This window comes from Falco rusticolus, chromosome 3 (genome assembly GCF_015220075.1).
Source record: "Falco rusticolus isolate bFalRus1 chromosome 3, bFalRus1.pri, whole genome shotgun sequence".
Lineage (NCBI taxonomy): Eukaryota > Metazoa > Chordata > Aves > Falconiformes > Falconidae > Falco > Falco rusticolus.
In genome coordinates this window covers 101,958,259-101,982,101 of record NC_051189.1, presented here as the reverse complement: position 1 = coordinate 101,982,101, position 23,843 = coordinate 101,958,259, and the positions used below count along the sequence as shown (strand labels likewise).

The 23,843-nt window shown below is 48.1% G+C and overlaps 1 protein-coding gene across 3 annotated transcripts in view; it reads right to left on the bottom strand.

The window, feature by feature from the left end:
• The window catches only part of NFATC1 (nuclear factor of activated T cells 1), a 111,637-nt gene that overhangs the window by 38,149 nt on the left and 49,645 nt on the right, over positions 1-23,843 (bottom strand). For 2 of the 3 annotated variants that reach the window (XM_037381382.1, XM_037381383.1), the window contains exons 7-8: positions 8,320-8,375; positions 6,920-7,052 (exon numbers count right to left, since the gene is read on the bottom strand). In XM_037381382.1, coding sequence (XP_037237279.1) covers positions 6,920-7,052; positions 8,320-8,375 — 189 coding nt within the window. Of the gene's footprint in view, positions 1-2,760; positions 4,270-6,919; positions 7,053-8,319; positions 8,376-23,843 lie in introns of those variants that run through there. The other variant, XM_037381384.1, reaches the window with a different exon arrangement.

The window sequence follows — 23,843 nt, the reverse complement described above, 5'->3', positions numbered from 1 at the left end:
CTAAATGCTTTTCAACAGCTGTTAAACTATTAGGTTATTCAACGCATATTTATCAGACAGAAGATTATCTGTGGTAGCTTGGTGCATACCCTGTGCAGGTGGCTGGGGGGGAGGGGAAGGCAGGTGGGAGGGCGTTTGGGTTGTGTTAGCACAGAAAATAGGTGTTACCTTTCCTCCAAAAGAAAAGGGCAAAATTCTTTAAAGGCATGATTAATTTTCCATCATAAAACTTTTTTAAGTCCTACAACATTGAAAAGGATAAACCAAGTCTTGTGGCATGCCTGCCTGAGCTGCTCCACTGCTGCCCCCACGGCGCAGCGCCTGGCTCCACGGCTGCCTTGAGCTGGAGGCTCAGCTGTGCACAGCGCCCGGGCTGCGCTGCCCCAGGCTCTCCCTGTCCTGTCAGACACGTGAAAATTCACTGAGGTGATGCCTTTTTTGATGATGCGGGACAACATCACACCACCAGCACTGATTTTACTCCTGCTCTCCCACCAAGGGGAGAACAGGACTGTGGGGACTGTGGGACTGGAGCATGGGGGCAGCCCGACGCTCCTCATCCCTGGCAGTCCTGCGGGAATCTCTGCAAGGACGGGCTGGCAGGAGGGCATCCTTACTAAGCCAGTCCTACCCCAGGTCCCCCCAGAGAGGGGTCTGGACCCAGCTGATCTCAGCCATGCCAGCTCCAACATGGTCTTTGTCTTCAGAGATGGATGCGGTGCCTGCCACCGGCGGCACCACAAACCCCCACTCGCCATCTCACCTCCAGAAGCCACCACCACCGTGTCCCCTTTAGGATCAATCACTGGGCTAGATTAATTATGGTGATCAGCCACTTGAGGAGAACAAAAATAAGCATCTCCTGTAATCCAGCCCATGTAATTCTAAACCCCGCTCTCCCTCACGCAAGTTTTACCTTTTGGCTTTTAAGCTAATTGGAAGATGCTAAAGCCCCATGCTGGCTGACATGTGCATGTGAAATCACTGGGAAGTAAAGGGGGGAGCCCTCAAAACGCTCAGGCAGGGGGGGTCGGTGACCAAAACTACAGCCTGGGTTTTGTCACCTGAAGGGGAATATTTGAAAAAGACTGCCAAAAGACAACTTTATGCACTGGAAGTTAATCATTATGGTTGACTAGTGCTGCTGCAATGGAGTCTGATGATCAGACATGGCCAGGGGCTGCTATATAGTGCCTGACCACCTCTGCCTGTGACAGGGACATCACACAGGTCACGCTCCTTCCTGGCCCTCCAGATGAAGATGCAGCACTGCATAGCGAGCTGGAGTTTCGCCTCTAAAGACCCAAGCACCTGCATCTGCAGGTCAGACACAGCTAGCTGGGCTCTGGCTGATATGGGATGTCACCCGGGCCAAGCACGGGCAGCTCTAGTGGGGACCCAGCAACAGGGAGCAAAAGCACCCAAGGGCGTAACGCCTGTCTCCTCCGCTCCACCTCAGAGCTCGCGTGGCTGCTGGAAGGCAGCAGAGGGGCTGATGTGCCTGGTGATGATGAATTTTGTGATCTTCTTAAATAAAAACAGGACTCCAACAAAACCTCGCCTGCTTTTTGTTAGTCTGTTAAATGTCAGAAGGAACAATAACCACCTAGCAGCCAAAACTAAGTACACCGTAATGGTGTACAGTGTAAAAATGAGCAACCATGAATTTTCACCTAGAATAAAATCCCCTGGGGCTGACCTTCCCCCATGTCCCTCCTGTGGCCCAGCCCTCTGCCGTGCCGGCTTCACAGCAGCCCGGCTGCTCCCTGGGCTGGACGGAAACACTTCCAGCAGGTCTGAGGCTCCAGGTCCCCTCGCATACGGCCCCAGGAACACAGCACTGACCTACTGACTTCCCTGCCCCCTCCTTGGGCTCCCCAGGTGCACGGGGTCGCTGAGATGCCGCCTGCCATGGCACTGCCACAGCCACTCCACGTATGCCACAGCTTAGGGTCCCTTTGCAACCCAGGCACCGAATTTGGCCCTGCTCCCTCCACCGCCCTCCACATCAACACCATTTTGCAGACACAGCCAGGCTAGTAATTTTGCAGACACAGCCAGGCTAATATTTTTGCCAGCCTCAAGCATGAAAAGTCAACAAATACTCAAGAAGCAAGAGGTGTCAGGCGATGGATCAGCACAAGCTGTGCTCTGTCACATCAGAGCAGCACCGCTTTGCATCCTCACTGCACTGTGTTCTGCTAAGGCAGCTGGCGTCACCTTTTAGCTTGGGAAGTGAGCTGTGGGCAGAGGAGCAGAGGCGAAACTGAGGCATGGCCGCTCAGCGCCATCACTAGGAACTGCGGATGGTACCCACCTGCAGGGCAGGCGGGTGGTAGTTCTAGAGCAGAGGCGGCAAGTGGGGAAGGATGCTGACAGCAGCAAGCACTGGGCACTGCTCACCCCATTCACAGGCACACCGAGAGCTGTGGACAACCATACCGAGGCACACCGCGTCACCACAGGCAGGCTCTCAGCGCAGCTCCATACCCACAAAGGACCTCCACCCCCCAGGTCGCCTGTCTAGGTGGCCGGGTTTCCAGAGCTCGGCACCACGGGTGCTTGTGCTGGTGCCTGAATGAGGCAAAGCAGCTGCAGAAAAGCTGGCTCTGCGAGCGAAGGCTGCACACTCCAAAATCCGGCGCATCGCATCTCAAAATAAAAGTTGCCCAGCATAACAACACCAGTTTAACAAGTACTAGTAGTAGTGAAATGATTTTTTAATAATGCTTTGACAAGAAGCCTGACAGAAACAGAAACTGAAAATGCTTATCAACTCTTTGCAAAAGTGTATTTTTCATGCCAGTTCTTATTAAATATTTCCTAGACAAACTAGCCTGTCTTTGCTTAGTCAAACATCACTACTCGTCTAAATAAAATTCAAAGAAAAACTTTTCTACGTTCACTGTTCTTGGTATCAACATTCATTAGATAACAGAAATCACAGAGAGCATTCATTCCTGTCTGCGAAAAATAAGTTCTTCAACACGTTTCCTCTATTTCTGATGTACCTACTTAAAAGAAATCTGAATAAACAGAGATCTAACCCTTATCACTTAGTGTGTTGTTTAAAGTCTTCTGAGCTGGAGAACTCCTTCAGCTTTCTTAGCAGATGAAAGCACAGCATTTGGAACCACAGCATACACGTCTGGTTGCTCACGTGCTTCTTCAGCCTCTCCAGATTAGTTTACACCCCAAACACTACCGCTTATGTCTGGCGATTTCAGTTGACTACTCCTTCTGTTTGAAACGCATACATGGGCCAATGCTATAATAAATTCGTAGAAGCAAAATGATGCGCAGTCATAAACAGCAATGAAATCCAAGCGTTTTTCTAGAGGGTAGGGTTACAAATGCAGGGCTCACCGACAGCTTTCCAAACCGTGCCGCTGCACAGGACAGAGCTGCAGAGCACCGAGCTGCAGCAGGGGAGGGACTTTAAAGCCTCATGTCCTCCAAGCGTCTCCTCACTGTGCTTTGCTCAGGCTCCTGAGTTCAGCGTCCTGCGCCAGTCCTGGGCCTTCCCCCTCTCATTCTGATGGGATGTGGCAATGCAAAACGCATTAGTACTTACCACATAAGCTGCGGGAATTCGCCTGTGCCAGAACAGTATGGAAACCACTTACATTTCTGTGCCAGGCATGTCTGCGGAGGAGTCTCAAGAGCCTACAGCCTGCAGGCTCCAGGACAAAACTGATATGCAATTGCTCAGTGATGTATAATATTGAAGGAATACTAAAAAACCTGACATTACAGTCATTTCTGTGCAATATAGGCTAATACAGGATTCGGGGACTGCCTAAATTCAGCAGAACAGTAAATCAAAACCTCAATTAAAAGTGGATTACGAACACTTAGGTTTACAATCTGTCCCAAGCCAAAAACTTAAGCAAGCCCGTTTTCCAGACCTTGGCTCTCATTTGTGAAGCCCCTACTTTCTGTTTTGTTTTGTTATTTAGATTTTTCATTTACAGAGCAGTAAGACTTTCATTTTTACAGCATTTTTTTTTTCAGAGGCAGGAACTCATCTTCACCAAGTCAGGCCCTGCTCCTCAAAGCACTTGAGCTAACGCAGAGGACAAGTACCATCCTGCCACATCTCCGCAGCACGGGAAAGCCTTACGGTGGCGAAACCGTAACTCTGCTGGAGAGGGCAGCTGGTGCTGGCTGCCTGTCACAGAGCTGAACTCCATGGAGACGCTATAGGACCATCCACGGGAGGTGGGATGAGTGAGGCCATGTGTCCCTGGATCCAGTGGCTGTTTTCCCCTAGGGAATGAGGAGAAACAGGAGCTACAGGAAAAATACCCAAGTATTGCTCTGCAGTGGGGATGGGAGCTGCACAACGAGCCCAGGGCTCTCCTGCTGGTCACACCATCTCTGTGTGCCCACACCAGCCCAGGAGCATGGCCGGTGGGCTCACAGTGTTAGGCTTTAGCCCATATCCCCTATTTTGCTTTGTCACAGTCCAGTTGAGCTGTAAAATATATGTCTAACATGCGCCATGTGGCTTTTAAAAGATCCCTCATGCAGAAATACCTGCAAAATGATGGTGGGCACTGAAATCTTAGCATTTGGGCTCATCCTGAAGCACGGAAGGAGAAGCAGCTTACAGGATACCATGTGATTTGTGCAAAACCACATCTTACACTTGACAATCACTCTGACACTTGCTTGTCAAAATCCTACACCTTCTGTGTTTGAGGGATTTGTTTAAAGAAGAGACAAAGCATTACCTGGACCAAAATAGTGCTCATCACCATTACATTTTTTTACACTGATCACAGAATGGTTGCTGACTCAAGCATTTTTTGCTTCATGAACTAAATTTTGGGTTTCTGCAATGTCTCGAAACATTAAAAGAATGTTGTGTCTGAAATCAAAATAAGCAGAACATCCTAAAATGACTCCTAGAAATACAGCAGAGTAAATGATGAGTTCAGTTACTGTGCACGGTTTCTGACTACGTAGCCAAAGTGGTCGTACCTACCTTTGGAAGGCACGATGGAAACAGCCACCAGCAGCAACATAAGGGCAAAAATTTACAGCTACAACACAGGCATAACAAAAACATACTATACTATTAAATCTGATGATTTCAGAAGTGCACTTTTACTACTGTTATGAGTTAGCAAAGAACATAAGGTATTTTTCAATTACCTGTAGGCACATAGACATATATATTAAGAGAATGTGAGTGGAGAACCAAACAGGAATGGGGGGAAGGTATATTTGCTGTGAATATCTGCTTCCCTTTACCCTACCCTGGTAGTACATTTTTCTTTCAGGTTTCCCTATGCTTTAACAAAAAGTTTTCACATGAATTTAAATCAGTACAGCAGACTAAACAAGATTCCCGATGTTTTCAGCTATTACCATAATTAAAGATGTCTTTGCAGAATAAAGCCTAGGCTGGTTCTCTGTTGCCTGTCACTAGGCAAGAGATTCCCATCTCTTCACATCAAACGAAACATCAAATGTTTCCAACTGAGAACGATGGTAGCACAAACCAACTTTGCAGCAGTGAATGTTATTCTCGTGGTTTGGAATAAAATGGTAAGAAAAGGCCTATGTCAGAGCAGGAAAGGAAAGATGCTGCTTAATAAACAGCAGTTACCAGGCATGTATGTGAAATACTTGGGTGGCAAGGCAGTACCTGTCGGCCCCTACAAAAGATTTGTTGCTGAAAAGTGCTGTGCAAGAGAATAACAACTCTTTTTCTTCACCCCCCCACCCCACCCCACCCCCAATTTAAGAGACGAACAGCCTTTAAATACCCTCAGACATACCCACTGGGGGCGAAGGCTGCCTCAGTGGGCCGCCTGGGTGAAGCAGAGCTATGCAGCACATACGCCATGAGCAGTCAGTTGCCCATCTCAGGTTTCCTGTACTTTCATTTTAAATTAAAGTCCTGATAGAAGTCTGGAGTGCATGCAAGCTAATGGGGTGAAATTCCAAATGTGTATTTTATGGGATTTCACCTGCAAAAAGTTGGCAGGTCTCTTCAAGTCATGTGACATGACTCAAGCATTGCTTTGTGGGAATTTTCCTGAGATGGACTATTTTCACTTGGAAAGTCTACAAACAAGCATGAACCTAATCAGTTTTCCAGTTCCTCTTCCTTCCAAAACACCACCACCAACAACACCCTTTTTTCCTACTTTCCCCCAAAAAAGTACTCTCAGAAAAATGTCTATTTCAAATAAAAAAAAAATATTTAAATTTACTTGCTATCAGAATATTCATACAAGCCTGCTTGGAATTCAGCTAGTGTGAGTGACTTTATTGTCACTTCACAGCCACCAATACAAGCTTCTAATAAAACCCGGCACGTGTTACTGAACATTTCCTACCCATGCAGTGCTCTGTATGGAGCACTCCGCCCCCCACCCCCACGGTGCTTTGCATCGTCACCAGCAGCAGCAGCAGCAGTCTGGAGGGCTGTTTTCACCCCCTGCGAGACAGCAGACAGCCAGGTACAGGATGCCTGGAAGGAGAATCCCCACAGCACCTCCAGCTTCAAGCCCCCCCACGCTCACAATGCTGCCGTGCACATTCAGCAGCATCACTCAAATGCAACGCAACCTCCGGGGCCACGAAGGCTCTGTGCGGCCATGATTTGTGGCTACACGTGTTGGGTTTCTGCTAGGGCTTTCCAGTCCCCAAAGCAGAAAAAAGTCTTTGTTCCAACAGGTCTCTGCCACCAATACAAAAGAAAATAATCTGTGAGGAAGGTCTCTTGTGTGGGCAGCAGAGAGAAAAGCAGCTCTCATGGTTTGATTCTCGCTCTCATTTTACAGCACCAGGTATACCTCCAAATTACTCGGGTTATTGAAGAATTACCAGAGCCATCTATCTTTCTAAGTAATCATCTTATCTCCCATTTTTACTAGCAGAGAGAAGGAATATATTTTGTTACCATTAGCAGGAAGATAGGTGAAAAGCTGGTACTGGCTTCTCTTTCTCTTTCCGTTGCAGACATAGAAGTTGACCTGAACAGGGCTGGTAATTCTCTGATTGCGGAAAGGTGGAATCTCCACCACCAATGAATTCTGCAAAAGCAATAAATCAGAAAGTCAAGGCACGACTAAGGCAGTCAAGCTATACACCAGTATTCATGTGTTAACCCCGAGAAGGAGGTACCCGGGCTCACATGGAGGAACGCGCTCTCTACAGGGGAGCTGGTGGGCTTCGCGGGCAGGGATAGCCCCTGCCGTCCTCCGTCTCTGAACCAAGGACTCCAGAAGAAGTGAAACAAGATTTTAGCCTGGCTCAGGTCTTTACAGAATCACTAGCCCTCACCTCTTCCCCTTGGACAGCAAAGACAATACCGCATATGGACAAGGCTGTATGCCTCCTGCCTCTGACAAGAACGTGGCACCACAATCAAATTGTGTTCTCTAACTCAGCAGGAGAAAGGCCAGCTCATCTGGCAGGTTGTGCCCAGTATATCCCACCCTAGCAGGACCTCCTTTGAAAGGAGAATTCAGACAGGCATACAATTATTCAAGTATTTCCATTTTCCACAGTGAAATGTTAAACTCTGCAAGTTTTAAGCATGCTGGTTTCTGTGGATGGGAGATCTTGCAAGAACATCTCGTGCTACAGGAAGAAGGGCTGGAGAGCGTGTAGAGGATCTTCCACTGTCAGAAACCAAATGCTCCAGCACGGGGCTAAGGAACGACTTAGCTGCTCAGGCATCAGCTTACACAAATGCAGAGCGAAATCTGCTATGACCATCAAACTGTCCCTTGGCACTTTTTGAAAGAATGAGAGGGAACGCTTCTCTTAGCATTGGCCTGCATTCAGCTGAGGTCTTTAAATTGTTTGCCTGCATGTCTCCAGCAGGTTTGCAGCTAACAAACTGTTGCATATTCCTGTGGAGGTGGAACAGTGGCCATATTTCCCACTTAGAGTTGTTGCTGAGGGAGCCACACTTCTCCAACTGTGGGGCTGAGCTCCTGTGAGGGGACTCACATTTCTTCTGCTGAAAGTAGACGAAAGCCAAGGAAAATGATCAGAAATTGCTTTGGGAGCAGAGGAAAAACTGACCCAGCAAGACAGAAGATGAGCAGACGGGGCTGGCCCATCCTGGACAATGAAAAAATATTTTCCAAATGGTCTCTCCTACTTTCAGGATAGCTTCCAGCGAAGGCTTTTTACCCCATGCTCCCATTAAAGAAAGATTTCCAGGAGGGGAGGCCTAAGTACTTGTTCTGTTTCAGTGCCAAAGCCTTGGAAATCCCTCTTTAGTAACACTGCTGGAGAAGGCAATATATATTTTTCATCTTGATGTTAAAATATTTAAGGCAGACTTACTGGCTTGCACATTTCTTTGTCGGTTTTGGCTTCCATTTCCCACACATGGTGACCATCTAAAAGACAAAAGAAAAAGATATCTAGTTCCATCCTTTTTTCCTCTCCTAAGCCAACAAAAGAATGACTTCTGCAAAAAAAAATCTCTTTGAAGGGGCAACACCTATATGAAAACCAGCTCTTAGAAGGCACTGCCCCCACGCTGCCCAGCCAGGAGGCCACCTGGGTCACCTGTGATGGGAAACCACTTAGATTTTTTGAAGGGGTGAACCACAATCCAGAGCACACTGTACTGCGACGGGGAAAAGCCACTGGGTGCTTATTCTGCCACTAGCTTGGACAAAATACGCAACCGCCACACACCCCAATTTCCCAAACTTTCAGACGAAACCACTGCTCTCTATGAGGCCTTTTGATCGCCACCTATGCAGTAAGTCACATTCAACATTAATATTAAACAAAACCAAACCAGCAGCATTAAGGAAGCTCCTCTGCCATGCAGTATTTCCTTTCAATACACTCCTCGTCTGGCTTGCTGTAATTCTGCTGCTGGGATAAAAGGCGAAGCCATGGGCTGGGAAACAGCCTCTGACTCCTCTTTAAAGCTGGTTTCACTGAGCTGCGGCGGTCCCACTTCTGGAGCTGCCTCTACTGGTGCATTGGATCCCCCTAATTTACTGTATTTCTGTTTTCAAGCAAACACAGATTTCAGCAACAGCTACCAGTTTCTCTGGGGATCTGCCTTTTGGAAGAAACTGGGTTTGTCTGGTCATTTTTCCTGTGCCTCACTGATACAGAAGGCACTGGTCAGTAACGGGGTTGTTGGTTTGTTTTTTTTTTCTTCCTTGTGGCTTCAAAACTCAACAGCAAAGAAATCAGGAAACAAATACAAAATGTAAGGTTTCCATTCTGCAGACCTAGAAAAACACAAGTGTGTACGGAAGGCCACGAGCAGACTGCTGTCCAAGCTGGGCGGCGGGGACATGCGCGGCTGCCTGAGTCCCAGCACTGTCAGGTGCCACCGGAATGAATGGGAAAGCGCGGCTTTGCACCATCTCCTTTGCACATATATTGCAGCATCGGGACATGCAAACGCAAATATTAGTTATTTTGAACTTCATCACATAGACTTGGGCCTGCCTTAGAAAAACAGCTCTGAGCAAGGTAAAAGAGTGAATGCACTTTTTCTTCTCTCCTCACTTTCATGGCCAGGATGGAGGTGACGCATTTAGAACTGCCTGATTTATTACAAATGTCTGTAAATAATATTTTTGTGTACAGCTGTCCTACTGTGAAAGGAATGCTGCTGAGGGACTAGCCCTGGCGATTGTTTTAACGTCCAAAAATCCTTTCATTTTAACGTATGGAAAGAAGTGCAACGTGAAGGCTGCAGCACAAATAGCACAGCGGATTTGGCAGATCTTTCTGTAGGAAACAATTAGCAGATCTACCCTTTGTTTCTTCCTGCATTTTAAATTGTGACGCTGGAAAAGGAATTCCTTTAATTGGTATTGCCACATTCGGCTGGGGGGAGAGAAGGAGCAGCCAGACCGTGCTCGAGTCTCCTTAACGATGCCTTTCAAGAGTGCCAGAATTGAAGCAGACTTCTCTGGAGGACTGGAGATCACTTCACAATTTATCCAACAGATGCTTCCCCCGAGCTGTCAGCAGAAAAAACCTGACTGGAATCTGGCGAGCCAGGGCTCAGCCCTCGCTGGGGAGCAGCTCCTTTATCTCCAGCCCCCTCCCCACACAGACCCTGCAGCACCACAACACCCTCCGCCTCCCAATTAATTCAATCAATCGGTTGTAGAAGTAACACAATGCCAACACTTTTTTGCAAAGCCTAGGAACTCCTTTGTAAGGGGATTGTTCATGGGTTTGGGTTTTTTTTAACTCTACAGACATCCAGACTAGTAGTTAACATGTGTTCAATTTGCCTTTGTAAACGGATTACCAGAAGTTCAGGTTTTTTGCTATGTTTAATTTCTGCTTTGCAAGACGAATGATCTGATTCAGGTTTCTGGTTTTTATTTCCTGCCGATACTTCAGTAAAATTCAAAACGACTCCATCTCTAGCTAATCTTTCAATTACTTCACGCAGCACTGCCTTTATGCGCTTTTGAAATTTTTATGATGACAAAGAGAGTTTGTTCAGAAATATTTTAAATGCTGTAATCTAAACTATTAGGAAAACGAAAATCCTGAGCTGTGGCTCATCTTTGGAAGCTAGTAAGAACAATACGGGTTTCGCTCCAAGAAATTCCCTTGAGACTGTCCAGACCATCGCTGCTCTGCGACTGAGGGGAAGGAAAGGAGAGGGAAGAAGTAGGGGATAGACAACTCATTAACAGCTAGTGACATTTCATTTAACAAAAACACAGGGAGGAAAAGTTGTTATGAAGAAAAGACAGAAAAAAAAAAAAAGAAAAAGACAATTCCTCATATTACGTCTGGTGAACCAAGAGGGAAATCTCAACGCCCACGGACTGGGACCAGCTCCAGGAGGAAAACCTTAGACCACTACGTCAACCTCTTACAGTAAACATGTTTTGCAGGTTTATACAGTTCAGCTGAAATTAAAAAAAATAAAATACAAAAAAAGCTCGAGAAGAAGGAATAATGGCTCCAGAACGGCTTGTGGGAGCCGGAAGCATCAAGACAATCTGCCTACGCCAGAGAAAACGGTTTTGCCCACAGTGCCCATACGCCGGGACCCCGGCGAGCAGGCGGGATGCCACCTCCCATCAGCGTGCGCTGGAGGAGTGAGGGCTGCTCGACCACAAAAGTTTCCATTGTACGCCTGCCACATCTGCAGCAGCCTGCCCCGTCCGGGCCCGAGGCAACTCCCTCCTGGCCCCCCGCCAACCCAAGTACACCAGAGCAATTTATACCTTTCCAAAATGCAAATAATTCAAATTACAGACATAACACAAAGCTGAAGCAGACACATTTCAGGCATTCCCGTTAAAGTTTACTCTCTGGAATTACCGTACCCAAATGGGTAGTTGTTAGGGGGCTGGGGGGGGGAGGGCGGGAGATGGAGGAAGGAGAGGAAGGAGAGGAGGCGGCAGGGAGGAAAAGGGAGAAAACGGCTTTTCCAAAGGTCTTATTTCACTCCCTTTCATTTCGCTATTTACTTTTACCAAGTTGTAAGTTAGAAGTGTCTTCTCCAAACCAAATGCCTGGCTTTATTTTGGTGTTTTGAAGATTTATAGTCTAATATTTTGAACAGAAAGCCATCCCTTTATATAGCTGAAAAGTTGTGTCAAGATATTACCCTGGGTTTCTTTTATTTTGTGGGTTGGGTTTTGTTGCCTTTTTTTTTTACAAAAAATAAAACCAAAACATCCACATGCAGAACTGCAAGGGCTTCTCCCCAGCGGAGTGCCCTACTCCCCTGGTGCCAGCACCAGCAGCAGCGGTCAACCCGACCAAGCCACCGCTTCGCCTGGGGACCTGTGCCAAGGGCTGGAAGAGGGACCCTTGAATCCCTCCTCTGCCTCTTCCTCCTCGTCCTTGGCAGTGCAGGATGCAGCGGTGCCGGGGCAGCCAGGAGCCCCGCTGTGCTCCGGCTCTGTGCCTGCGCTGCACGGACAGGTGGCCCCCGGCACTGTTGCCGGCTGAAGCCACCAGGTTTGCCAGGCAGGCTGACATTTACAGCCTGGGCGCTGCTATTTATAGCCCCCCCTGCTTCGGGTGCGCTTCGCCACCAGCCGCTTCAGCCCTTCAGTCTTTTTGGGGTGGTGACACTCGGAGCACCTGGGATTGTTCATGACAAAAATACCGTGAAGCTCCCACGTTCTGTGGGGTGGATTTTCAGCTTTGCGAAGCATAAACACCCTGTTTTAACGTGCGGCGGCTGAGCAGTGAATGGGCCTTTGTAGTCTGCTCTTATCAGCCGCTCGCTCCGGTGCTGGAGGAAACTGCACACAAGTCCAGAAGTAAAAATACTCTAATTCATCAGGGAATTCCCTGCAGTATGAGTCACTGAACGGCTTCCCCACCACACCCAGCTACAAGATTTCCACATAAAAAGGCACTGTAGAGGCCTGCTTTAACACAGAAGCAGCCCTAAAAAGGGGTTGTATAAATCTAGCGGCATTGGTTACTCATGCAGAAAGCCTAGTGGATCACAACGTATGGATTTTCTTCAGGGAAGAGCAATGCAAAGGACTCTAAAGACCTTCCAAAGACATTTTTCTACTAACCTCCCTCCCCTCACTGTCCATCAGGACAGATCCCCCAGGGTCTGCAGGGCTGCTTTCACCTCCACACCCCAGGGAACACTGCAAGCACAGTGCCAGGGGTTCACAGATGTCAAACCACCAGTGTAACGTCCCTTATAGACCGATGGATGACAGAAAGAGGAAAGAATATATGGTACCAAAAAGACCCCACAAGCCTAGGAACTCAGGAGGGTACAACATCTGGCAACCACTCAAACCTTGCCTCCATGAAACGGGCATAACGGGAGCGTTCAGATACATTTAAGCGATTTCATTTTACTACAGGAGGTTAAAACATTCTATATTCTTTAGCAGTCCTGTGTTCGCTTGAGATATGAGAAGAATAGATGTTATCTAGGATTTCACTGCCTGTACACAGTGTACATTATATACCCTTCCAGCCTGCAGCTCAACAGTCTGACTGCACTGGCTGGACAGTAAATCTGTATTTATATTCATATATTGCAAGTAAGATGGTGAAACTAGCTCTACCCTCCCAAAGCAACCCACTACTTGATTAATATCTTGTGAGATTACCCTAATCAATAACGCCTATATGACATCCCAGATTACTTCAACACATCCGCAACAAGCAGGGCACAGATGCAATGCTGAGTGATTATGCAGCATCATTTTGAGGTGCTCTGCAAAGGCTGCCTACCTCCCTATGCAGCCCTGTTAGTGCACACTCAAATCCCTTAGGGATGAAGGATTTGCAAGTTTTCAATTTGCACCCCAGCCCCTTTTCCCTGGAAGTACACTTGCAGTGCTGCGATGACTGGGCTGTGAATGGATGGCAAGGATGGGATCCGAGCCAGAGGAGAGGATGAAGGCCAAGGCAAAGCCTTGTCATTCAGACTTCAGAGTCATCCAGCCCTGCACAGATGCTATCAGCTTCCAGATGAAGGGCAAATTGGGCCAGGTCTGCGCCTGGCATGGCAACAAAAGCGGCGAGGAGGCAGGTCTGTGGCTTGGAGGAGAGCACTCCCCACACCAGCGCCGGGCACGACCCACAGGCACTGTGTCACCCACCAGCAGATGTGCAGATGGTGCAGACGTGCAGATGTGCAGATGTGCAGACGTGCAGATGATGTGCATGGGCATGGGTGTGCTAGTGCCCCATTTCTCTCCAGGGGCAGCAGCCTTTCAAAGCCAGGGGTGCCACCAGGAACCGGGGCACCCTCCTAGGTTGGTCTTGTGGGCGTCTTTGCTGTGAACATCTCCCCAGCTGGGTACCAGCAAGACAAATAATAATCTATTCTGTGGAAGCCTATGCCCATGTTTACACACCAGTGTATGTTTTAAAGACTTTTACAAGGGATGGGCTATAATGGTGAACCAGCACCAGCCAAGCAGTCTGCCAGGGGATGCATAGGGGAGATGGGGCAGGAAAAGAGCAAGAAAACAACCAGAAATGTGGAGGGAGTGAGGAGTAAGTGCCTGCAATGTAGCGGCTGGGACCTTTCTTTCGACAGCCTCTGTGGCACTTCGCCATCCTGAGATCTGCCATTTCTGAGGGCTCTGTCAGGAGCAGGATGCCCCCCGGCCGTGGGAGTGCCCCGCACCTCCTCCCCACCTGCCTCTCTGGCTGCTGGATTTCCCCTCTGCTCTTCCATGACTTTTGCTAAGAGACCACACGGCTGGTCTGATTTTTGCCTACAGGATTTCCCTCCTTCTTGCCAGGAAGACCTCCAGCCATTCCCCTGGCCCCCTCACAGCCCACCGTCCTGCTACAGAGACCTCCTCGAGCCCTGCACGTAGCCGGCCACGCACGGCAGGGCTCACGCATAACTGACCTACGTGTTATTTCCACATCAAAGCTGCTGCATTTGTTTGTGCCTCCTCATCAGCACTTTTGCAGCATATGGATTTTGTCTGCTCCTTCAGCTAATGTTTTTGGAGTACTGAGGTTAATATCATGTAGACTTAGGCGCGCCTGTCACGCGTGTGCTGTTCTCAGTTATTTTCTCTCTTTTTCACCTCACATTAACAATAAAAGAGCCATGCATCAACCAGGTGATAAAAATCCAGTAGAAACTGTATCATATAGTACTTTGGCACCTGTGCCAGATGCGTGCTTCCTTGCTGGCTGCTCGGCTGGGCAAGCCAAAAGGCGAGGGACACACTTTGTCTGAACGGTGAGTCTTCTGAGCAGCTTTTACCACAGTACGTCTAACAGACTTAACTATCCTGAGTTCAAGTGTTTGCAAATGAACTGTAATTTTAGCCCAGGTAATTAAAAGGAGGCACTGTGCTGACAACTGATGGGGGTTCATTTTGAGCCAAAACCATTGGAATGATGTGCCAGATCCTATTTTCAGCAGAATGGAAGCTGGTTATGCAATTTGTGCTCTCTGGCATCTCCCCCTATTCAAATTACCGTTGGTCTGAGGGTTTTATTTAATAACTCTCAGTAATTCCAGGTCTAGGACACTCACCTTCCAAGTAAAACTTCAGTCTGACATCCCTGCAACACCCCTCTAGAGCAGGCAGCCTCATCCAAGCACACCCAGCAGAGCCACTCACCAGCAGTCATGACAATACTTCACTCTGTTCTTGGTTCCACTCATATGGTCATCTCCTTGTCTTACCAATCTCACTTCCCTCTGGGAACCTCTTGTAGGCTGAACCTGTGACTTCACAGCTGAAACTGAGTAAAATATTCCTGGTCCATCTTTTTCAGTCTAATCTGTTTCATATTTTCTCAGAGACTATTGGAGAAACAAACCTCACAGCCAGTTTAAACCCAGTTCCAAATTTTCCTTCCATGAACAATTCTTTTCCTCTACTACTTCTGTGCTTGATGCCAACACCACCACCTGTACTGTAGCTACTCCTACTTCTTTCTCATCTTAAGACGCAAGTTTGATCCAAATGCTTCCAATTCTTCCTTCCTGATTATTTTTTAAGACACAAACTCTTCATTTTATCTACATAGCCACAACTTCTCATCTTCCAGAGACATCCCAGTATGGCAACCCCTCCTGACTTTTCAGCAGAGTCTAAACAGTAAGCTTTTGAATGGCATTTTCATCCTTTCCATCTCGTTGTCCCCATCACGCCCCTTTTCTTGTTTCTTTTTTCCAAGATGGCCAGGCTCAATCTTAGAGATCCCTCCTCCTCGCCTCTGATTATCTGCCTTGACATCAGCTTCCCCACAACCAGGCACACTTTGGACATCTCTTATCTCTCTGTTCCTCTCTTCAATGTCATTGGACTTTTGAAGGTGTAATCTTACTCCCTCAACAGACCTAAAAGGAACATGTTCCTCTCCCCTCATCTCTCCTCACTTTCCTGAAAGATGCCCACCTGCGCCATGAACCAACTCTTAGTGATGTCAGGGAAGTAACAGGAGACGATGAGCTGTGCTTTCCTGAAAGATGTAAGCAATTGCTCCCCAAAACTGAGTACTTTGGAGGTATCCCCTTATATCATAAGGTTTTGGCAGTGGTGGGGCTGCAGGGGTGGCCTCTGTGAGATGCCAGAAGCTGCCCCACGTCACACAGTCAGCTCCAGCTGGCTCCAAGTTGGACCTGCCACTGGCCAAAGCTGGTGGCACCTCTCTGACAACACATTTAAGAAGGAGTAAAGAGCGCTGCGCAGCAGCTGTGGGAGCGGAGTGACGATATGTGACAGAGCGGCAGGTCAGTGCAGAAGGGTGCAGAGGAGGCTCCAGGTGCCGGAGCAGAGGCTCCCCAGCAGCCCCTGGAGAAGACCATGGTGAGGCGGGCTGGCCCAGTGGGCTCCTGGCTGGTGCTGTGGTCTGTGCAGAGGAGCCCGCGCAGGAGGAGGTGTTTCTGGCAGGAACTGTGGCCATGAGGGACCCCTGATGGAGCAGCCTGTTCCTGAAGGACTGAACCCCATGGAGAGGACTGACACTGGCGCAGTTCACAAAGGACTGCCTCCCATGGGAGGGAGTAACGCTGGAACCGCAGCCCCTGCTCCCCGTCCCCCTGCACCAGCTGAGGGGAGGAGGGAGAAGTTGGGAATGAAGGAGTGAAGTTGAGCTTGGGATGGGAGGAGAGGGTAAAGGTGTGTTTTATTTTTGCCTCTGTTTCTCACTGTCCTACTCTATTTTTAATTGGCAATAAATTACTTCCTCCAAGTGGAGCCCGCTTTGCCTGTGGCAGTAACTGGCATCTCCCTGTCTTTACCTTGACCACTGAAGCTTTTCCATCTGATTTTCTCCCCCCTGCCCTGCTGAGGGGCTGTGAGCGAGTGGCTTGGTGGGCACCTGGCAGCCAGCCAAGGCCAACCCACCGCACTCCCTTCCTCTCCTGTCTTCAGGCACGGACTTCTGTTGGCATCACACTCTCAGCCTTCTGGTAAGGGCTGTGAATTCCTGTGTGTTTGGACAGAGGGCCCTGCTGGAACCGTAACAGTAAAAACTATCTGGAATCTTGGGCTAGTTATAAAAGTTCAGAGACAAAGTTTTGATTGCACAGATACAGCTGCTTGAAGCCACTCAGTCTGGAAAAAGACAGGAAAGAATAAACTCCAAGCACCCAGTCACAGTTTCTGTAATAATTACAAATTTACAGGATTACTCAGACAAGTGACTTTTAACTGGAGACCATATGGTCATTCCTTCTTTCTCTTGTCGTCCACAGTAAGTATCTCTGATTGATTGATCTCGTTCTTCACCGTAAGAGCAACACCCTGGATGAGGCTTGCTGCCACCAATACCACCTCATGCGTATGGCTGCTGTCCCGCTCTGTCTTCACCATTCCCCAGACTAAACAGCCAGGAAAAACTGACACGTGCTGACATTTCCTACAAGCTACATCACTGCTCCTGGGTGCGCGTGAAAGGGTTCCACCATCAAATGACTCCTTCATTTGATGACACTATTTGCCCAAGGATATCTATTTCTGGGCAGTGGCCAAACCCCCCTTCAGCTATCAATACATCTCTAGGAAATAGGTTCAAGTGACCTTCACGTGAACTGCATGCTCCCAACTTGTATGCCTTTGAAGTTTCCAGTTTATCTAGTTTCCAGAATTTTTAACCTCACTGCACATGAGTCAGCGTGCAACTGCTCACTGCCAACTGGAATGTGCGTCCTGAACTTGGATAAACAGACAGATAAAGACAAAATTATGTAGTATCTATCCATCTGACTAGAGGGGGAAAGGGAGTTTTGCCACTGGCTTATTTATTATGTGAGCTACATTCTGATTACCAGCGTGAAACATGACCCCTTTTTGGCCAGCTGCCCCCCAAACTGTGACTGCTACTGGCAATGGAAAGATAAATGGAAAGATCTCTGAGAATGTAAGATCTTTTACCAAATGGAGCTCTGCCAAGACTCAGGTCACCCGTCTCCCCATCACATCACATCACGTCAAAACAGACTCCAAACCCTGAGTTCCAAAGAGTAGCTGAGTCAAACCAAAAAGCCCACACGCTTCCCCAGCACATCCGTTCCGTCCACATGCCACGCAAATGGTTCGTCAAAATATCATTTTCCAGAACTTTTTGTAAGTTCTCCCGCAGCTGAAACACTGCACTGGAGTCACCTGCCGTACAAAGCAACTTTTGCTCACAGAACATACGGGAAACAGAACTGAAGTTCTCTGACTGACATTTTTACCTTAAAGCAGCAACTGAGTGGTTCTAATCTTTGCCAGAGACAGTGAAATTTGAGAGGAACAAAAAGACTTGTGAAATGCTTGAGTGGACACTTAAATTCATCCAGCTTCCTTCTTTTCCATATCACATTTACCTTGTGCAAACATGCGGCTGACCAGCCTTGACTGCATGCCTAATGGGAGGCAAACTGTAAGTTTTCCCATCTGAAATCCTTACAGAAAAGCATGATTTCCTTTGGCATATACACCAAAAAATTTGGTGATTTCACCCAGCTATCTTTCATCTGTTCTAGTATAACTATTACCATGCCACGTCAGCGCCTTCATGTTCTAAGAGCAAAACCTGTTCCAGCAGGGAAGAGGAACAGTTTTGACAGAAAAATCCATTTAACAAAATGAAAACAAACAGCAGAATGAACAGTTAAAAGCAATAGCTAAATCTGAAAAACTATTTGGATTCTTTGAAAATAATCAAAAAGGGAAAAATCCCTGGAGGAATTGTTGCTTAGGTGCTGTTTAATTCTTTGTCTTTCAGGAACTTGAGTTTCAAAGGCTTTGGGCACAACAGCTGAGGGTGTTATGCAATTAGGTTACAGGGCATGTAGGTGCTAGGATCACTGTTGGTTTGCAGTCTGAGTAATTAACAACAGGTTCAAAAGCACTGAAGTCTGCAAGCCTGGAGTTACTCGGAGATAACAGCACTACAAATTGTGAGCTCTATTAATGTCTGTCACAGAGTGCTGCATCTCCAGGGAGGGATGCCTGTCCCAAGGAAGCTCGGATGTGGGCCTTGGACCAGGACAAAACGGCCCTCGGCATTAACAGCCCAGAATCAAAATTTCAAAGTCAGTGTTATTTGAGAGACTAACCCTGTAGTGAAGTTGGGTGACACATTTCTGCCTTTTCGCTCTTTAAAACTCTTGCCTTGAGCTCCGGTCACTAAGCACAAAACCAAAGAAAAGGGGCTGGAGCTCTAACTTAACTAGTGGAAACTCAACTGAATGATAATTAGCAATAATACACCACATATCCATTCCTTCCCATAGATTGCAACTCCCTAATAATGCAGATTTCAGTCAGTTTAACCTGATCTCTTAGGTATGTCTAGACTTGGCCAAATCCGTGAAGTGCAGAAATACTTGAGCTAGTTCCAGTGCCAAAATTGTTCTAGCTACAGGAGCAAGGAGCGATTTCTGAGCAAGGAGGGATTTTTGGGGTAGATTAACTCTTTCAGATCTTAGCATGACACTCCTTCTAAATCCCGAAACATCCCGGGCCACTCTGCAACTTCCTAGAGCGTGCCAGGGAGACTATATCCCTAGCTCTCCCGCGTTCTGGTGCTTGGGATATTGGCTTTGAGTTTCATCAGTGAACTTTCACTCATCAATTACAGGAAACATTTTGTGAACCAAGTGAAGAGAAACTAGGATTTTTCCACTGCAATTCATTTCTATAAATTACTAATCATAATCTGATACACTAGAAGCCAGCAGTCTGGCCATTTCTGTTAGGCTTTTGTGCTGCTTTGTGTTCATTACCTTCAAAACACTAGCTTGGAAAACAAATACACAGTGTTTGCAGAAGTTGTTACCAAAAAAAGGCAGCTGATGGATATATAGTCCTTAAAATATACTCTCCAAACACCTCTGCGCTTTCTGAACTTCCCTCAAGATTTTTGTTGCCTGGTACATTTATAATCTAGAATTGAAATAAAAAGTTTTTTAAAGGTAACTAAATAAAACCAGTGTCTTTTAGGATAATTCTTGCAGATGTGCGTGTTAGGAAGGATCTTGTCCCTCCTAGTCAGACACCCCCTCCCAGAGCCAACAAACATCAGCTACATTTCACCTGCTTCTGTAATGACAATGCACACTTTGCCTTCGAAGTGAATGCCAGCATACAGACACCAAGGGCCCTTGCTTGTAAGTTGCAGACTTTTTTATATTTTACAAAGTACTAATTCTTCTGACAAAAACCAGATTGCTACTGGACATCCTAAACCTAGCACCCAACAGTCACAACACGCAGGCTCACAAGACCCTTCTGAAACCAGGGAAAGTGTGACTATGAAGAGAGGCAGAAAGTGAAAAATAATAAAAACAATTATTATTGTAATTTGTAAGAGACAAAGTCATTATGGGACTCTGAGTCTGATGAAATTCTGAGAGTGAACTGCTCAAAGCACATTCAGCACACACAGTTTTACTACCACTAGGTTTCTTGGACGGTCATTTTATATCATCATTCATCACTGGAAAATACGGTCTGATGTGCAAGCAATAAAACATTGACCAAAATCCCGTAAAATAAGGACTCATTTCAACACATGAGAACTTTTTTATGGTACTGTAAAAGGCTTGAGCAAATTTTAGTCCACTTCTGAACAGACTCATTATTTATCCAAAGGGGTGCCTTCTGCCCCAGCGCTGGACCACACCAGGAGGGCTTCTCCTCACAGAGGAGGTCCTCACAGTGCTCCTCCCATGGTCTCCTCAGGGTGCCCTGCCTTCATCCCTCCACTGCCTCCTCTGCGAGATGCGGCATCCCAGGACTGCGAAGTGTGTTTTGCTCTGTTTCATCTAAAGCAGCCAGGAACGGGTTAAGCTGAGCACAGAGCTGCTGCCTCCCCTGCTGAAGGATTGATTTGATCATTCTTCAGGGATTCCCTCTCGTATGAGTCACTGCTCAGACTGACTCCCCACGCAGGGAGGCCAGGATAATGCCATTCCTCCAGAGACTACAACAGCTGAGGGCTAGCCCTGAAGACGAGAGCTTGAGACTCATGCTTGGAAAAACATTCAGTGGACCACAATGCACTTGGCAGACTTAAAGAAATTATTCAGACAGAAGGGGATGAAAAAATAAAAGGCAAACAAAAAGTGTTCTGAAACTCTTTGCGTTAACCAATTAAGTATGCAGACTAGCATGAATTAGATGAGCTCCCGGAGACTGCCTCCCAGCCTGGGGACTCTGCCTGAGTGAGGGCTGAAGGGATGAGCTCATGTAGTAAAATATTAAAAGTTGATATAAAAGATACGTTCTCTTTATAAGTGCAGCAATCCCTGTGATCTATTGCTTTGTAATAGCTGTGTTTGGCTGCTACCCACTGGGAACATGATTAACATTCAAATTCAAAAACAAAAGCAGTAACAGCAGCAAAACTAATGAACTTCTCCAGCTAATCACAGAAGTTCATAACCAGCTTCCTAAGAGAAAGAGGAACTGTGCCGGTGTTCCCTCTCCCAACCTACTTTCACAGATGACACCGCACCAATTTACACAAGCGAAGGCTGGTAATGCCTGTTTGTCTGCGTTAAATACAGCGACTCGACTCAGAAACGGGACCGGAGCAGCCTGCCACGACGGCGATGATGCACCGCGCTCGTCTGTGCCACTGCACGGAGCTCGTCAGGTAAAACAGCCCGCAACCGGCCACAGAATCCCACAGGCCCCTCAGCCCAGCCCAGCCCAGCCCAGCTCAGCCCGAGCTTCGCTTTTCCCGCACCATTCCAGCAACGCGGCTGCCGCTCCCGGAGATGCTCAGCACTCCCGAGCTGCCAGGCTCCCGCTGCAGCTGCCTCCCCCGGGCAGCACTGCCCGGCCACTGGCCACTGCACAGCCCCGCCGCGGCGCTGCCAGACCAAGCAGGGCAGCTTCGGATCACTGCCTTCAATGCCGACCTGAGGATCCTGACTACTCTTCAATGGCAGCAGCTCCCTGCCTGATGCCCGCGGTGCCACCCTGACCCCGTGCCAGGGGGAGGGTGCAGGGGGATCCCTGGTAGCGCTTTCATGTAGGAGGACACTCCTGCACTGGTCGGTCCCACCAGCACATGCACCCAAGAAGCTCACCACAGGAGTTTTTCAGGGTGACAGGCAAGGCCGCCTGACCATTTTCATCCTCCTCAGCATACCCGGTGTGCAGCAGTACACTCCTTCATCTCTCACAATGTTTAAAAAATGTTGCTTACATAAATGATTTTCTGTCTATAGGCTGTCTTTGTGCAGCCTCAAATTCCTTTTGCTCCAGGGAGGTATCTGCCTGGATAAGAAGTACAAGGCTGGCCCTGTTCTGCACTTTCGTAATTCAGGGCTACACAGCGAGCATCCTGCTTCTGGCGTACTTAACGCTAAGGGGGACCGTGTCCCGATCTACGCTGTGGTACTGCTGCTGGGCGAGTAGCATCACCATCGTAACCCTTTGGGACATGGTACTTCCCAATTTGTCCAACTCAATAAAGGAAAAGGGGAGAAAATAAGTATGAAGGACAGCACCCCTTAATGCGATTTCCCTCCTGTAATGAGACAGATCAAGGACTTTGCTCCTGACGTGTCACACTAACCCACTTCTGTGCAGCAAAGGAAATTTGAATGTAGACAGTCACATTCCTCCCTCCTGTCACACTATGCAGCGAGCAGAGGTCATTTTTTCTAAATTGCAATACCACATTTTTTCCTCTTTTTTTAAAACTTACTTAAGAAACAAAAAGGGTGCTTTCTGCTCATCTTGTGGCCACAGCCCGACCGCGTGCAGTGCAGCACTTGGGGGTCACGGGAATGGCACTGACTGGCTCCCGCCGAGCAGCCAGGGCATTACCCCCACCCCACATGCACTTTTGGTGACTTAAACCTCACCAACACAGGACTCTACCAGGGAACTTCAGGGAAGTTTGCTCTTCCCCTGAGTCTGGAGACTTGGATGTCTTTGCCTTTAAAGCCTACTCTGCTTGCCCCACTGTCACTTGCCTTGTCCCAGCACCCTGTGCCACCCGTGGTGCCCTGGCTGGGAGCACGGCATGGGAACCCCGTGGGCACAGAGGGTTAAACGGCGCAGTGTCAAAGCTGGAGGCCCAAGACTGTTTAAAGTTCAAGGGGGGGGGGGGGGGGGGTAGCTGGCAGCTGAGGAATCCATGGCCTGTGCCAGCGCCACGGAAACCCTTTCCAAAACAAGGCTCAAAACTACCCTTCACGATCTCGTTTCAAAGCCTGACTTTGACTCACAGCGCCGCTCCCAGCACCTCTTCCCGCAGGGGCATTTGCACATGTTACGGGTGCATTGTCACTCGGTGACCCGCCACCCAGCAGACATCCCACCGCTCCTGCAGGCACCTCCCTTCCCCACCCCAGCACCCACTCTGCACTGCTCGCCCTGCTCCAGCCTGGTCCTGGACCTTCCCCAGGAGGACTGGTCCCATCACCAAAACACTGCAGGAGCTGTGCCGGGTGACAGAGCGGTCCCATTCGATCCTCAGTGTAAACCAGAAACATATCCCTCAAACGCAGGCGGTGCCTGGCGATGCCACCAAGACAGAGGTGGCACAGGTACACACGCCCGTCCCACCAGCCCTACTGCCTCCACAGACTACAGAGAAGTCTAACAAGATGCACCACCTTGCAGGTTTTACCGGGACATGCCAGCAGAGGCTTCAACCCCCTTTCACAGCTCCTGCCCCACACAGCCACGTTTGTTACAAGCACAAATGCCAAACGTTGTCTTTCAATGCCACTATTGTCTACCTGTAACTACACCTGCCACAGCGCCAAACCTCAGCGTCAGGCACGGCTCAGATCACTTTCACAGCTTTGCCCGCTGACATGGAAAACAGATTACATGCAGAAGAAAATGTCATTACCGCATTTACGCTTTCATCATTTGGCAGAGATTTTAAAACAGGGGAAAAAAGGCAGACCGGAGTCTAGATTGAAA